This window comes from Triticum urartu, chromosome 7A, assembly GCF_056163025.1.
Source record: "Triticum urartu cultivar PI428250 chromosome 7A, HENAU_Tu73, whole genome shotgun sequence".
Classification (NCBI taxonomy): domain Eukaryota; kingdom Viridiplantae; phylum Streptophyta; class Magnoliopsida; order Poales; family Poaceae; genus Triticum; species Triticum urartu.
The window spans coordinates 232,669,998-232,685,136 of record NC_141879.1 but is presented as its reverse complement, the minus strand read 5'-3'; the positions used below and the strand labels follow the sequence as shown (position 1 = coordinate 232,685,136).

The window sequence follows — 15,139 nt, the reverse complement described above, 5'->3', positions numbered from 1 at the left end:
GGCATCAAATGCCTCTGGTGAGAAACAAGCATCGCGGAGTACGGCCCGGCGGCGCCTATGATTCATGGTGCTTTCCACTTCTGAATTTGTGGCGGATAATCTATGTAGGAGGATTATCCGGCGCCCGCCCCATATTGGCTTCCACCTCTATGTCCGGTCCTGGCGCCTGACTGGTAGAAGCGTGATTAGCAACATCGCCGGACATATTCCAGCGAGTGTTTTTTCTGTTAAAGAAACACGGGCGTCATTCCATTTCGAGAAAGACGACAACCACGGAGCAGGGTTTCTGTTATACCTTTGCACCAGCGTCTCCGTCCTGACCGCCTTCCTTTTTGGCCTGCCCAGCCTCGGTGCCTCTTGTTGGCGAGTTGCTGCGGGTTCGGCAGGGCGTCCCGAATGCCTTCCTTGTAAAAATGCCATATGTACATGGTAGGTGAAGTGTCTAAAAGGGGATCCTAGTTTTTGGAGTTGGGATTTTTGGTTTTTCTTACGTGCGATGCAGGAAGCAGTCCGGGATAGTCGGCCGTAATGGCCACCATGGCATCATCGCAGCATAACTGATAGAACTGCCGGTCTATCAGCTCAACGAATATGACCGGATCTTCTTCAAGTCCGGAGTCGAGGGCCCGGTCAGGGTCCTCTTGTTGTGGGGAGGGGCTGCTGACCTCCTTTATGGCTTTTCGCAGTTCCTGCCGCAAAACGGCAAGGTGAATACCTATGATAAAGAATGCGGGAAAGAATGGGAGTAGGGAGATATAACTCACCCAGCTTGGAGGATTGTACATGGAGAATCCATCTCGTGGCTTCATGCGGATGAACTCCTCTTCCTCTCCCTTGAACAATTCGGACAAAATTTTTGCTAAAGCGGCAGCATTGTTCGGACACTTACGCCCGCAACGGGTGGCGTCATCCGCCCCGTTAAAACACCACAAGGGGTGCCCTCAATATTGAAGTGGTTGCACTCCCCGCATTATGCATATTGACATAACTTCGATTACTATCAATCCTGATTGAGCCAGTGCTTTATCCGGTTCATCAGGCAAAGGATTTCTCCATTGTCTTCCTCCTGGGGGCTCCGTGGGCGCCAACTTCGGCGTTTCTTCAGAGGAGCATTGCTGAACTCAGGAAGACCCCACCAAACAGGATCCGAAAGGGGAACGTCCTCCATATAAAACCATTCCGAAGGCCAGTCTTCGGACGACTTCTTCGGGGTACCGGACAGGTATCCTATTCCGGCGATGCACCATATTTCGGCTCCGCCCACTTGATAAAGTGACCCCCTCTGTGTGCGAGGGACGAGGCAAAATAGCCTTTTCCACAGCTCGAAATGAGCCTCGCAGCCCAGGAACAACTCGCAGAGAGCAACATAGCCGGCGATGTGTAAAATGGAGGCAGGGGTGAAATTGTGTAATTGGTGGCCATAGAACTCCAGGAGCCCGCGGAGGAACGGATGAATTGGAAATCTGAGTCCCCTTAATAAATAAGGAACAAGGCAGACCCGCTCCCCCGTAGAGGGACTGGGGAAGCTCTTCGCTTGCTCCCCGCCATTGTAGGTGGCAAGCCCGGCTCGAACGGGCACCATGTATGCTGGAGGGAGAAATCCCTTAGTCTGCAGTTCGATTAATCGACCGTGTGGGACTGAACACCTCTCCCAATCACCGGGCTTAGGGCTACAGGAGCGGGAGGAGGAGCTGCGGAGGTCGGCCATGTTGGAATGGATCTTTCCAGAGCACGCTCTGATGGATTCTCGCTGGGGGAGGATGGTATGGATCGGATCTGAGAATCCCCATCCTTTTAATAGACAATTTATTTATCTGGCTAGGGGGGCGAATGTAAAAATGCCCTGGCACCTCGTATTCATTCGACGCGTGGGAGATAGCCCTTATTGGGCGCAGAAGCCAAGAGGTCCAAACATTTATGGGACCAAACACTGCTTAACAAACGTTCGAAATTTGGAGAAGAACCCGCCTTGCAATGCCAAAGACAACACTATGCGCCGGACTCGTCGTCATTGAAGCCTGGTTCGGGGGCTACTGAGGGAGTCCTGGATTAGGGTGTCTCCGGACAGCCATATTATATCCTTTGGCTGGACTGTTGGACTACGAAGATACAAGATTGAAGACTTCGTCCCGTGTCCGGATGGGACTCTACTTGGCGTGGAAGGCAAGCTAGGCAATACGGATAGGTATATCTCCTCCTTTGTAACCGACCTTGTGTAACCCTAGCCCCCTTCGATGTCTATATAAACCGGAGGGTTTTAGTCCGTAGGACAATATACAATCATACCATAGGCTAGCTTCTAGGGTTTAGCCTCTCCGATCTCGTGGTAGATCAACTCTTGTAATACTCATATCATCAAGAATAAATCAAGCAGGACGTAGGGTTTTACCTCCATCAAGAGGGCCCGAACTTGGGTAAAACATCGTGTCCCCTGCCTCCTGTTACCATCCGCCTTAGACGACAGTTCGGGACCCCCTACCCGAGATCCGCCAGTTTTGACACCGATAGTTATAATACAGCAAATTTTCCCATTTTTCTCTATAGAGAAGGACCGATTTGGAAACTCAGGATGAGGTAACCTGTGCTAATACCTCTGCTATCTTCAAGAATGCTTGGTGACAGTATCAGAATTACCTGAAGAAAACGTACTTCACTAGCAAAGAAACTCATCAAATTCCCTTACGTTCTCCTAAGACACATTTACTGGACGATGACTGGGAACTCCTTGTTCTTTACTGGTCCCGAACCAAGAATGTGGTAAGGTCTATGAGCTCATTTTATTTTAAGTATTATATGCTTGCATCTTACTGTACTCTGTTCATGTAGAACAAGTGCTTAAACCTGAAGAACAATTGTTCTCATTTAAGATTCCATTGCTATCGTGCATACTGCTTTTCTCTTGTATCACTGTATTTACTCATACAAACTTATTTTTAAATTTATACAATGGAAACTCCAATGGCACAACACGTATGTTTATGCATGTTTCTTTAATAGGTTTGCTCTTATAGATAGCTCTGTTGATTTCAATTTCAATTGTGTATACAGTTGACTTCTCATATCATGCACATTACTAGCATCATAACAGGGCCAATAGTGTTGTTGTACATGTAGACCCGTGGTACCCATCTGAAATCTTGTTGTGCCGTTTAGTCTCCCACGCTTTGTATTATTTCAGTGCTGCTTTCTCTTGAAATGATATGATTTGAACCGTGTCTCTATTTTGATTTGGCAAGACAATGTAGTGACCATAGTATATAGATATATGTTTGTTTGATGCTTTTATAATGTACTACTTGGCTATAGAAGACTTGGTAGTTTAATCTTGTCCACCTTACTAATGAACCCGTTCACCGAAATGAGTTTCATATACTAGTACATGCTAAACCTGTTATGTGTATGCTTGTTTCTTCTTTTAGAATGCTAACAGAATATTGGGGAAGAGTGCCTTATTAAGCAATTATAAAGGAAGTAATGCAAATAAGGTTCAGGATCGTGAGACATCCTTGTTGGTCTCCAACAAAGCTGATAAAACAGCTAAGGAAAACTATCTTGAAGACAGTGAGGCCACCCCAAAGTCCTGTCTTGGTTTACTGTTTGAGTTACTGTCCACTACTACTTGGACAAGCTATTCAAACTCACTGTCTGAATCAGTTCGATTTCTTGAGTTCCAACTACAAGTTGAAATACATCGATCAGCTGTGCTGCGACAAGAAGCGGAAGGACTGCGAAGGTCCCTGGAGCATTCAGATGCATACTTTCTGGTGCAACAGCAAGCGTTGGAGGATTTTAGCACCAAACAGGACAAAGCTAATAAGCTTGCTAAGCTTATTGTCAGCATGGTGGATACCCAGGATAACGTTTCTTGAGCTCTTCTGATGTTGTTTCAGTTATGGACTTGTTTTGCTGCTGCGTTTATTTGCACTGGTGGCCAATTTTTACGGCCAGTGTATGTAATATGCTGCTTTGTTCCCTATATTTGCACTGGTGGCAAACTTTGATGCCCAGTGGATGTAATATGTGTAATAGCTATAATAGGCTAGTGTCAGTTGCTTGCTTATTTATTTCCTTATTGTCTTGTTTAGTTGTTTGCTTGTAGTCACTGCAGTTCTTTTTCCGTGTTTTTTTAGTGGCCACAATAACCTAGTTTTGGTAACTAGGCCACAATAATCATGGCAACACACGGACTATTGTAACCATGGGCCTCCTGCGGGCCATAGGATCCGTGGGACTTCTACGGGCCGTAGGATCCATGAACTTTCTATGGGCCGTATGATCCATGGGCCTTCTACGGGCCGTAGGATCCATTGGTCTTCTACGGGTCGTAGGATCCATGGGCCTTTTACGGGCTGTAGGATCCATGGACTTTCTACGGGCCGTAGGATCCATTGGTCTTCTATGGGCCGTAGGATCCATGGACTTCCTGCGGGCCATAGGATCCATGGGCCTTTTACGGGTCGTAGGATCCATGGACTTTCTACGGGTCGTATCATCCATGGGCCTTCTACGGGCCGTAGGATCCATTGGTCTTCTACGGGTCGTAGGATCCATGGGCCTTCTACGGGGCGTATAATCATTTCGCCAGACATGGGTCGTACTATTCATGGACCATAACGGGCCGTTAATAGGCCGTATTTGATAATGCTATGAAAACAGCCCAACGGGTTAACGGGCCAAATGTAACCACGGGCTGTATTTGGCCCACAAACGGAATAGTCCAATAACGGACCGTATCTAATCGAATTCTAGAAATGAGCCCAAGAATAAATGGGCCCTTAAAAGGCCGAAAGTTAACATGGGCTGGAAACGGCCGACGGAATAATGGGCCGTTAATGGGTATAAAGCGATACACGGTTCATTATGGGCCAGTTCCATCTCGGGCCTTTAATGGGCCGAGAGTTACAAAGGGCCTCATATGGGCCGAAAGACATCATGTGCCATACATGGGTCGGAAGTTACAATGGGCTAGAATCTTATTTGATGGCCCAGATGAAGCTACTGGGCTTAATTCCGATAGGCCATAACGGGCCGGTAGTAAGCGGGCCGTAAATGGGCTATATACGAACAGGCCATTAACAGGATTTCCATGGGCCGGCCCGTTACCTTTTGACCAAGTCAAATGGCCCGGCCTTTTCACCGGAATGGGCCTCTGTTGGGCCGTGCCACGTGTCGATGTATCATAGGCTCCTCCTGTCCAATGAGTGGAAGACATCTGTCTGAATGTTGAGCCAACACGTGTTTCCTACGGCCAATGAGAATTTTACAGGTGGAAAATTCCCATTGGTCCGGGCTGTTAACGGGTTATCAGATCCAAAACCGGACCCGATAGCTTAACATCATCCCGTTATGGTGGATGCCACGTGTCGGTCATCCTTGATGAAAGCACTTCTATGACACGCGATTTATCATCATGGAAGTGGACACTTCCGTGATGATAATTTTGGTAATGTCATGGAACACTTCTACAATAGCACATGTATGACTATCTTGATTCTGTCATAAATTTGTCATGGATGTACATGCATGACAGAAAACGTGACCTACTGTGACAAACATGTATCATCACGGAAGTGTCTTTTTTTGTAGTGCCCCCTTCACCATAATCCACCTCGGTCATATCGTAGTGGTGCTTAGGCGAAGCCCTGCTCTGGTAGCATCATCATCATTGTCATCACGTTGTCGTGCTGACGAAGCTCTCCCTCGACACTCTGCTGGATCGTGTGTTCATGGGACATCACCGAGCCGAACGTGTGTAGATCGTGGAGGTGACGTACTTCCGGTACTAGGATCGGTTGATCGTGAAGACATATGACTACATCAACCGCGTTGTCATAACGCTTCCGCTTACGGTCTATGAGGGTACATGGACAACACTCTTCCCCTCTCATTGCTATGCATCACCATGATCTTGCGTGTGCGTAGGAAAACTTTTGAAATTACTACGTTCCCCAACAGTGGCATCCGAGCCAGGTTTATGTGTAGATGTTATATGCACGAGTAGAACCCAAAGGAGTTGTGGGCGTGGGTATATACATATTGCTTGCCATCACTAGTTGTTTCTTGATTCGGCGGTATTGTTGGATGAAGCGGCCTAGACTGACATTACAAGTACACTTACGCAAGACTGGTTCTACCGACGTGCTTCGCACACAGGTGGTTGGTGGGTGTCAGTTTCTCCAACTTTAATTGAATTGGATTCAATGAACAGGGTTCTTTCTAAAGATCAAAAAGAAATCACTATACCGCGTTGTGGTTTTTGATGCGTAGGTAAGAACGGTTCTTGCTCAGCCCGTAGCAGCCATGTAAAACTTGCAACAACAAAGTAGAGGACGTCCAACTTGTTTTTGCAGGGCATGTTGTGATGTGATATGGTCAAGACATGATGCTAAATTTTATTGTATGAGATGATTGTAACACAGTTATCGGCAACTGGCAGGAGCCATATGGTTGTCGCTTTATTGTATGAAATGCAATCGCCATGTAATTGCTTTACTTTATCACTAAGCGGTAGCGATAGTCGTAGAAGCAATAGTTGGCGAGACGACAACGATGCTTCAATGGAGATCAAGCTGTCAGGACGGTGACGATGGTGATCATGACGGTGCTTTGGAGATGGATATCAAAGGCACAAGATGATGATGGCCATATCATATCACTTATATTGATTGCATGTGATGTTTATCCTTTATGCATCTTATTTTGCTTAGTTCGGCGGTAGCATTATAAGATGATCTCTCACTAAATTTCAAGGTATAAGTGTTCTCCCTGAGTATCCACTGTTTCTATAGTTCGTCGTGCCGAGACACCACGTGATGATCGGGTGTGATAAGATCTACGTTCACATACAACGGGTGCAAGCCAGTTTTGCACACGCAGAATACTCGGGTTAAACTTGACGAGCCTAGCATATGCAGATATGGCCTCGGAACACTGAGACCGAAAGGTCGAGCGTGAACCATATAGAAGATATGATCAACATAGTGATGTTCACCATTGAAAACTACTCCATCTCACGTGATGATCGGACATGGTTTAGTTGATATGGACCGCATGATCACTTAGATGATTAGAGAGATGTCTAACTAAGTGGGATTTCTTAAGTAATTTGATTAATTGAACTTTAATTTATCATGAACTTAGTACCTGATAGTACTTTGCATGTATATGTTGTTGTAGATAGATGGCCCGTGCTGTTGTTATGTTGAATTTTAATGCATTCCTAGAGAAAGCTAAGTTGAAAGATGATGGTAGCAACTACACGGACTGGGTCCGTAACATGAGGATTATCCTCATTGCTCCATAGAAGAATTACGTCCTGGAAGCACCGCTAGGTGACAAACCCGCTGCAGGAGCAACGCGAGATGTTGTGAACACCTGGTAGAGCAAAGCTGATGACTACTCGATAGTTCAGTGTGCCATGCTTTACGTCTTAGAACAAGGACTTCAACGACGTTTTGAACGTCATGGAGCATATGAGATGTTCCAGGAGTTGAAGTTAATATTTCAAGCAAATGCCCGGATTGAGAGATATGAAGTCTCCAATAAATTCTACAGCTGCAAGATGGAGGAGAATAGTTCTGTCAGTGAACATATACTCAGAATGTTTGGGTACCACAACCACTTGACTCAACTAGGAGTTAATATTCCTGATGATAGTCTCATTGAAAGAGTTCTTCAATCACCGCCACCAAGCTACAAGAGCTTCGTGATGAACTATAATATGCAAGGGATGGATAAGACGATCCCTGAGCTCTTTGCAATGCTAAAGGCTACGGAGGTACAAATCAAGAACGAGCATCAAGTGTTGATGGTCAACAAGACCACCAGTTTCAAGAAAAAGGGTAAAGGGAAGAAGGGGAACTTCAAGAAGAACAGCAAGCCAGTTGCTGCTCAAGTGAAGAAACCCAAGTCTGGACCTAAGCCTGAGACTGAGTGCTTCTACTGCAAAGGAACTGGTCACTGGAAGCGGAATTGCCCCAAGCATTTGGCGGAGAAGAAGGATGGCAAAGTGAAAGGCATATTTGATATGCATGTTATTGATGTGTACCTTACTAATGCTCGAAGTAGTGCCTGGGTATTTGATACTGGTTTAGTTGCTAACATTTGCAACTCAAAACAGGGGCTACGGATTAAGCGAAGAGTGGCTACGGACGAGGTGACGATGCGCGTGGGAAATGGTTCCAAAGTCGATGTGATCGCCATCGGCATGCTACCTCTACATCTACCTTCGGGATTAGTTTTAGACCTAAATAATTGTTATTTGGTGCCAGCGTTGAGCATGAACATTATATCTGGATCTTGTTTGATGCGAGACGGTTATTCATTTAAATCAGAGAATAATGGTTGTTCTATTTATATGAGTAATATCTCTTATGGTCATGCACCCTTGATGAGTGGTCTATTTTTACTAAATCTTGATAGTAGTGATACACATGTTCATAGTATTGAAGCCAAAAGATGCAGAGTTGATAATGATAGTGCAACTTATTTGTGGCACTGCCGCTTAGGTCATATTGGTGTAAAGCACATGAAGAAGCTCCATTCTGATGGACTTCTAGAATCACTTGATTATGAATAACTTGGTACTTGTGAACCATGCCTCATGGGCAAGATGAATAAAACTCCGTTCTCCGGAACAATGGAGCGAGCAACAGAGTTATTGGAAATCATACATACTGATGTATGCGGTCCAATGAACATTGAAGCTTGCGGTAGATATCATTATTTTCTCACCTTCACACATGATTTGAGCAGATATGGGTATATCTACTTAATGAAACATAAGTCTGAAACATTTGAAAAGTTCAAAGAATTTTAGAGTGAAGTGGAAAATCATCGTAACAAGAAAATCAAGTTTCTACGATCTGATCATGGAGGTGAATATTTGAGTTATGAGTTTGGACTTCATTCGAAACAATGCAGAATAGTTTCGCAACTCACGCCAGCTGGAACACCACAACATAATGGTGTGTCCGAACGTCGTTAGATATGGTGCGATCTATGATGTCTCTCACTGATTTACCGCTATAATTTTGGGGTTATGCTTTAGAGACGGTTGCATTCATGTTAAATAGGGCACCATCTAAATCCGTTGAGACAACACCTTATGAACTGTGGTTTGGCAAAAACCCAAGTTGTCGTTTCTTAAAGTTCGGGGCTGCGATGCTTATGTGAAGAAGCTTCAACCTGATAAGCTCGAACCCAAATTGGAGAAATGTGTCTTCATAGGATACACAAAGGAGACTGTTGGGTACACCTTCTATCACAGATCCGAAGGCAAGATATTCGTTGCTAAGAATGTATCCTTTCTAGAGAAGGAGTTTCTCTCGAAAGAAGTGAGTGGGAGGAAAGTAGAACTTGACGAGGTAATTGTACCTTCTCCCTTATTGGAAAGTAGTTCATCACTGAAATCAGTTCCAGTGATTCCTACACCAGTAAGTGAGGAAGGTAATGATCATGATCATGAAACTTGTGATCAAGTTACTACCGAACCTCGTAGGTCAACCAGAGTAAGATCTGCACCAGAGTGGTACGGTAATCCTATTTTGGAAGTCATGTTACTTGACCATGACAAACCTATGAACTATGAGGAAGCGATGATGAGCCCAGATTCCGCAAAATGGCTTGAGGCCATGAAATCTGAGATGGGATCCATGTATGAGAACAAAGTATGGACTTTGGTTGACTTTCTCGATGATCGGCAGGCCATAGAAAATAAATGGATCTTCAAGAAGAAGACTGACACTGACGGTAATGTTACTGTCTACAAAGCTCGACTTGTTGCGAAAGGTTTTCGACAAGTTCAAGGAGTTGACTACGATGAGACCTTCTCACCCGTAGCGATGCTTAAGTCCGTCCAAATCATGTTAGCAATTGTCACATTTTATGATTATGAAATTTGCCAAATGGATGTCAAAACTGCATTCCTTAATGGATATCTTAAAGAAGAGTTGTATATGATGCAACTAGAAGGTTTTGTCGATCCAAAAGGTGCTAACAAAGTGTGCAAGCTCCAACGATCCATTTATGGACTGGTGCAAGCCTCTCGCAGTTGGAATATACGCTTTGATAGTGTGATCAAAGAATATGGTTTTATACAGACTTTTGGAGAAGCCTGTATTTACAAGAAAGTGAGTGGGAGCTCTGCAGCATTTCTGATATTATATGTGGATGACATATTGCTGATCGGAAATGATACTGAATTTCTGAATAGCATAAAAGGATACTTGAATAAGAATTTTTCAATGAAAGACCTTGGTGAAGCTGCTTATATATTGGGCATCAAGATCTATAGAGATAGATCAAGACACTTAATTGGACTTTCACAAAGCACATACCTTGATAAAATTTTGAAGATGTTCAAAATGGATCAAGCAAAGAAAGGGTTCTTGCCTGTGTTACAAGGTGTGAAATTGAGTCAGACTCAATGCCCGACCACTTCAGAAGAGAGAGAGAAAATGAAAGGTGCTCCCTATGCTTCAGCCATAGGCTCTATCATGTATGCAATGCTGCATACCAGACCTGATGTGTGCCTTGCTATTAGTCTAGCATGGAGGTTCCAAAGTAATCCAGGAGTGGATCACTGGACAGCGGTCAAGAACATCCTGAAATACCTGAAAAGGACTAAGGATATGTTTCTCGTATATGGAGGTGACAAAGAGCTCGTCGTAAACGGTTACGTCGATGCAAGCTTTGACACTGATCTAGATGACTCTAAGTCACAAACCGGATACGTGTTTCTATTAAATGGTGGAGCTGTTAGTTGGTGCAGTTCCAAGGAGAGCATCATGGCGGGATCTATGTGTGAAGCGGAATACATAGCTGCTTCAGAAGCAGCAAATGAAGGAGTCTGTATGAAGGAGTTAATATCCGATCTAGGTGTCATACCTAGTGCATCGGGTCCAATGAAAATCTTTTGTGACAATACTAGTGCAATTGCCTTGGCAAAGGAATCCAGATTTCACAAGAGAACCAAGCACATCAAGAGACGCTTCAATTCCATCCGCGATCAACTCAAGGAGGGAGACATAGAGATTTGCAAGATACATACAGATCTAAATGTTGTAGACCCGTTGACTAAGCCTCTCTCACGAGCAAAACATGATCAACACCAAGACTCCATGGGTGTTAGAATCATTACAATGTAATCTAGATTATTGAATCTAGTGCAAGTGGGAGACTGAAGGAAATATGCCCTAGAGGAAATAATAAATTGTTATTTATATTTCCTTATATCATGATAAATGTTTATTATTCATGCTAGAATTGTATTAACTGGAAACTTAGTACATGTGTGAATACATAGACAAACAGAATGTCACTACTATGCCTCTACTTGGCTAGCTCGTTGAATCAATGATGGTTATGTTTCCTAACCATAGACATGAGTTTTCATTTGATTAACGGGATCACATCATTAGTTGAATGATCTGATTGACATGACCCATTCCATTAGCTTAGCACCCGATCATTTAGTATGTTGCTATTGCTTTCTCCATAACTTATACATGTTCCTATGACTATGAGATCATGCAACTCCCGAATATCGAAGGAACACTTTGTGTGCTACCAAACATCACAACGTAACCGCATAACTGGGTGATTATAAAGGTGCTCTACAGGTGTCTCTGATGGTGTTTGTTGAGTTGGCATAGATCGAGATTAGGATTTGTCACTCCGATTGTCGGAGAGGTATCTCTGGGCCCTCTCGGTAATGCACATCAATATAAGCCTTGCAAGCAATGTGACTAATGAGTTAGTTGTGGGATGATGCATTACGGAACGAGTAAAGAGACTTGCCTATAACATGATTGAACTAGGTATTGATATACCGACGATTGAATCTCGGGCAAGTAACATCCCGATGACAAAGGGAACAACATATATCATTATGTGGTTTGACCGATAAAGATCTTTGTAGAATATGTGGGAGCCAATATGAACATCCAGGATTCACTATTGGTTATTGACCGGAGACATGTCTCGGTCATGTCTACATAGTTCTCAAACCCGTAGGGTCCGCACGCTTAAAGTTCGGGACGATCGGTATTATGAGTTTATGTGTTTTGATGTACTGAAGGTAGTTCGGAGTCCCGGATTTGATCACGGACATGACGAGGAGTCTCGAAATGGTCGAGACGTAAAGATCGATATATTGGAAGCCTGTGTTTGGATATCGGAATGGTTCCGGATGAGTTTGGGCATTTTTCGGAGTATCGGGAGGTTACCGGAACCCCCCAGGGAGTATATGGGCCTTATTGGGCCTTAGTGGAATAGAGGAGAGTAAGGGAAAAGGTGGGCGCGCCCCCCTAGTCCAATCCGAATTGGGTGGGGGCCGGGCCCCCCATTCCTTTCCCCTTTCCTCCCCTTCCTTCTCTCCTACTCCTACTACTTGGAAGGGGGAATCCTACTCCCGATGGGAGTACGACTCCCCTAGGGCGCGCCATAGAGGGCCGGCCCTCCCCCTCCTCCACTCCTTTATATACGGGAAGGGGGCACCCCATACACACAAGTTAATCATTGATCTCTTAGCTGTGTGCGGTGCCCCCCTCCACCATAATCCACCTTGGTCATATCATAGCGGTGCTTAGGCGAAGCCCTGTTCCGGCAGCATCATCATCATCGTCATCACGCCATCGTGCTGACGAAGCTCTCCCTTGACACTCTTCTGGATCGTGAGTTCGTGGGACGTCACCGAGCCGAACGTGTGCAGATCGCAGAGGTGTCGTACTTTCGGTACTAGGATCGGTCGATCATGAAGACGTACGACTACATCAACCGCGTTGTCAAAACGCTTCCGCTTACGGTCTACGAGGGTACATGGACAACACTCTTCCCCTCTCATTGCTATGCATCACCATGATCTTGCATGTGCGTAGGAAAACTGTTGAAATTACTACATTCCCCAACAAAAAGGCTTAGGTAGGCAAATGTAAAACCAAGGTTGGGCCTTGTTGGAGGAGTTTTATTCAAAGATGAGGTGATTTCGGTCGAAATCGATATAAAGATCACCGGAAACGGATGCACGGTTTGCAAATGACAAGCAAAGCAAGAATGACGCAAATGTGCGATTAACAGCATGATAGCACTTAGAATGCAAAAAGAAACTATGCTACAGCACTCCAACATGGCAACAAAGCATATGACCATAAAGTACACATGAAGCTCTACAAAACATGAACACTAAGCTCCTGGTAGTTCTCACTAGAACAAGCTCAAAATAGCATGTCAAAATGCAAATGATACCAGCTTAACAGACTTGGCAGAAATTCAAGCATCAAGACAGAAACAGCACCAGGTTGCAAAGTTAAGCATAGCAAACTATATGCTATAGGAACACATTCCATTACATAAGAACATGGCATGATGGTACTAAATGCACTTAACAAGGGATCCCGCACACGCGCAAGGCAAGCGCGACACCGGATGACGACACGAATGACGCGGCGACGAGGTGACACGGACAGCTGCGGCGATCGCGAACGCGGTGAAACAGATGCCTACGCGGGCGGCAGAACACGCGGATCGGACGCGCGTGTCGGCGTTCTGGGAATGGGGTCCCCAGACTTACCTGCCTGCGGCCTGCGGCGTGGCTCAAGTGGGGGCCCAGTGCGGCCCATCCTCATCAGCTCAAGCTCAAGACCCTCGCTAGGGGCCAAGCCTCGTGGGGCGGATGACAGGAAGCTTCCTCAGAAGCAGCCTCATCAGGCAGGCTCGCGAGGAGGCGGAGAGATCAAGGCAGGGGTACCTCGCGAGGAGCCCATGACGCAAGCCATGACAATTGAGACCAGGCGGGCACCAGGCGGGTGCCGGCCTGTGCAGTGTCCTTGTTTCCCCCTTGGTGCAAAGGGGGCAAGCACAGGCCAAGGCATTGGGCAAAGGTTACCATTCCGGTGCAATGAGACCAAGACCAGCAGAGCGGCAGGACGGAGGTCACCGTAGAGCCCAAGACGGCGTCATCACCAGTACTTTTGGCAGCCGAAGACCACCTTTGGTCAGGATAACTTGTACTAGATGTTCCCCTTCAAAATGGCCAATTGTTGGTGCCCTTCTCGCTCATTATTTTGGGGAGAGGCCCAGGGCCTCTATAAATGGAGCTAACCACCACAGAGTAGGGGAGGAGGAGAGATCTGGTAGAACCCCAGCAGAGAGAGAGAGAGGAACATACCCATCCATCTAGAGAGAGAGAGAAAGAGAGGCGATTGAACTCACCCCAGCAGTTCATCGCACCAGCTCAAGAACACCACTTGCGAGGCTGTTCTTCCCTTGTACTATTCATCATCAGCCCCTGAGGCAATCAACCACACCACACACTGGAGTAGGGTATTACACCACAACGGTGGCCCGAACCAGTATAAACCTTGTGTCCCTTGTGTTGTTCGTTGTTTCCAGCTCAAAGCACGCGAGGAGATCGGACGTAGATCGGTAGGGGAGAGATCTCCGCGCGCACCCCAGTGTTCGAACCTCAAGGGTCTACCGGAACCCAAAATCCGGCATTTGGCGCGCCAGGTAGGGGTGCGGCCGGAATCCTTCTTCCGCTGTTTGCGTGCGATCTTCCGTCGTGTCCATGGCTGACGCTCGCCGGGCTCGCGCCGAGCGCCGGGCTGCTCTTGCCACCCGCGTCGCCCAGACGGCGCACGTCAGCGGACGCCCTCGTCGTTCCCCATCGCCTGCCGCCAATGCCGCCATCGGCCCGGCGGGGAACGAGCAGCAGGCCTCATCCCAGCATCCTTCGGTACGGCGGGAAGGCCGCACTGCCACACCGTCGCTAACTCCAGCCGCTTCGTCGTCCCATGCCCGTCGCGCCCCCACAGATGCGCACGCCGTGCTACTCCTGGCAAGAGAGCTCTTGCACTACCGCCCCGTCGACGACCTCTACGAGGATTGGCTCGCCCGCATCACCGAGCTCGTCAGCGCTACAGGGGGCTCCCCCTTGCTGTCCCTCTTGCTGCCTCGCCCTCCATTCCACACAGGAGGCAGGGATCAGGAGGTGCCTCCACCACCTCCTCCCCAAGAAGGCGCCCTGGCTCCAAGGCGCGTAGCCCCAGGGCGAGACCCTCCGTGTCCGGCGCCTACGCAGCAAGAAAGGAGCTGCCAAGAGATCCCTCGTCCCCAAGAAGGTGCTCGCGCGCTCCCAGCG

General features: G+C 46.6%; 1 protein-coding gene across 1 annotated transcript; it reads left to right on the top strand.

Moving 5' to 3' along the window:
- Positions 1 to 7,511: 7,511 nt before the first annotated feature.
- LOC147959142 (uncharacterized) lies at positions 7,512 to 8,133 on the top strand. The gene is made up of 2 exons (XM_087532502.1): positions 7,512 to 8,063; positions 8,120 to 8,133. The coding sequence occupies exons 1-2, from the start codon at positions 7,562 to 7,564 to the stop codon at positions 8,131 to 8,133; spliced, it is 516 nt and encodes a 171-aa protein (XP_087388628.1). The 5' UTR covers positions 7,512 to 7,561.
- The last annotated feature ends 7,006 nt before the right edge of the window (positions 8,134 to 15,139 follow it).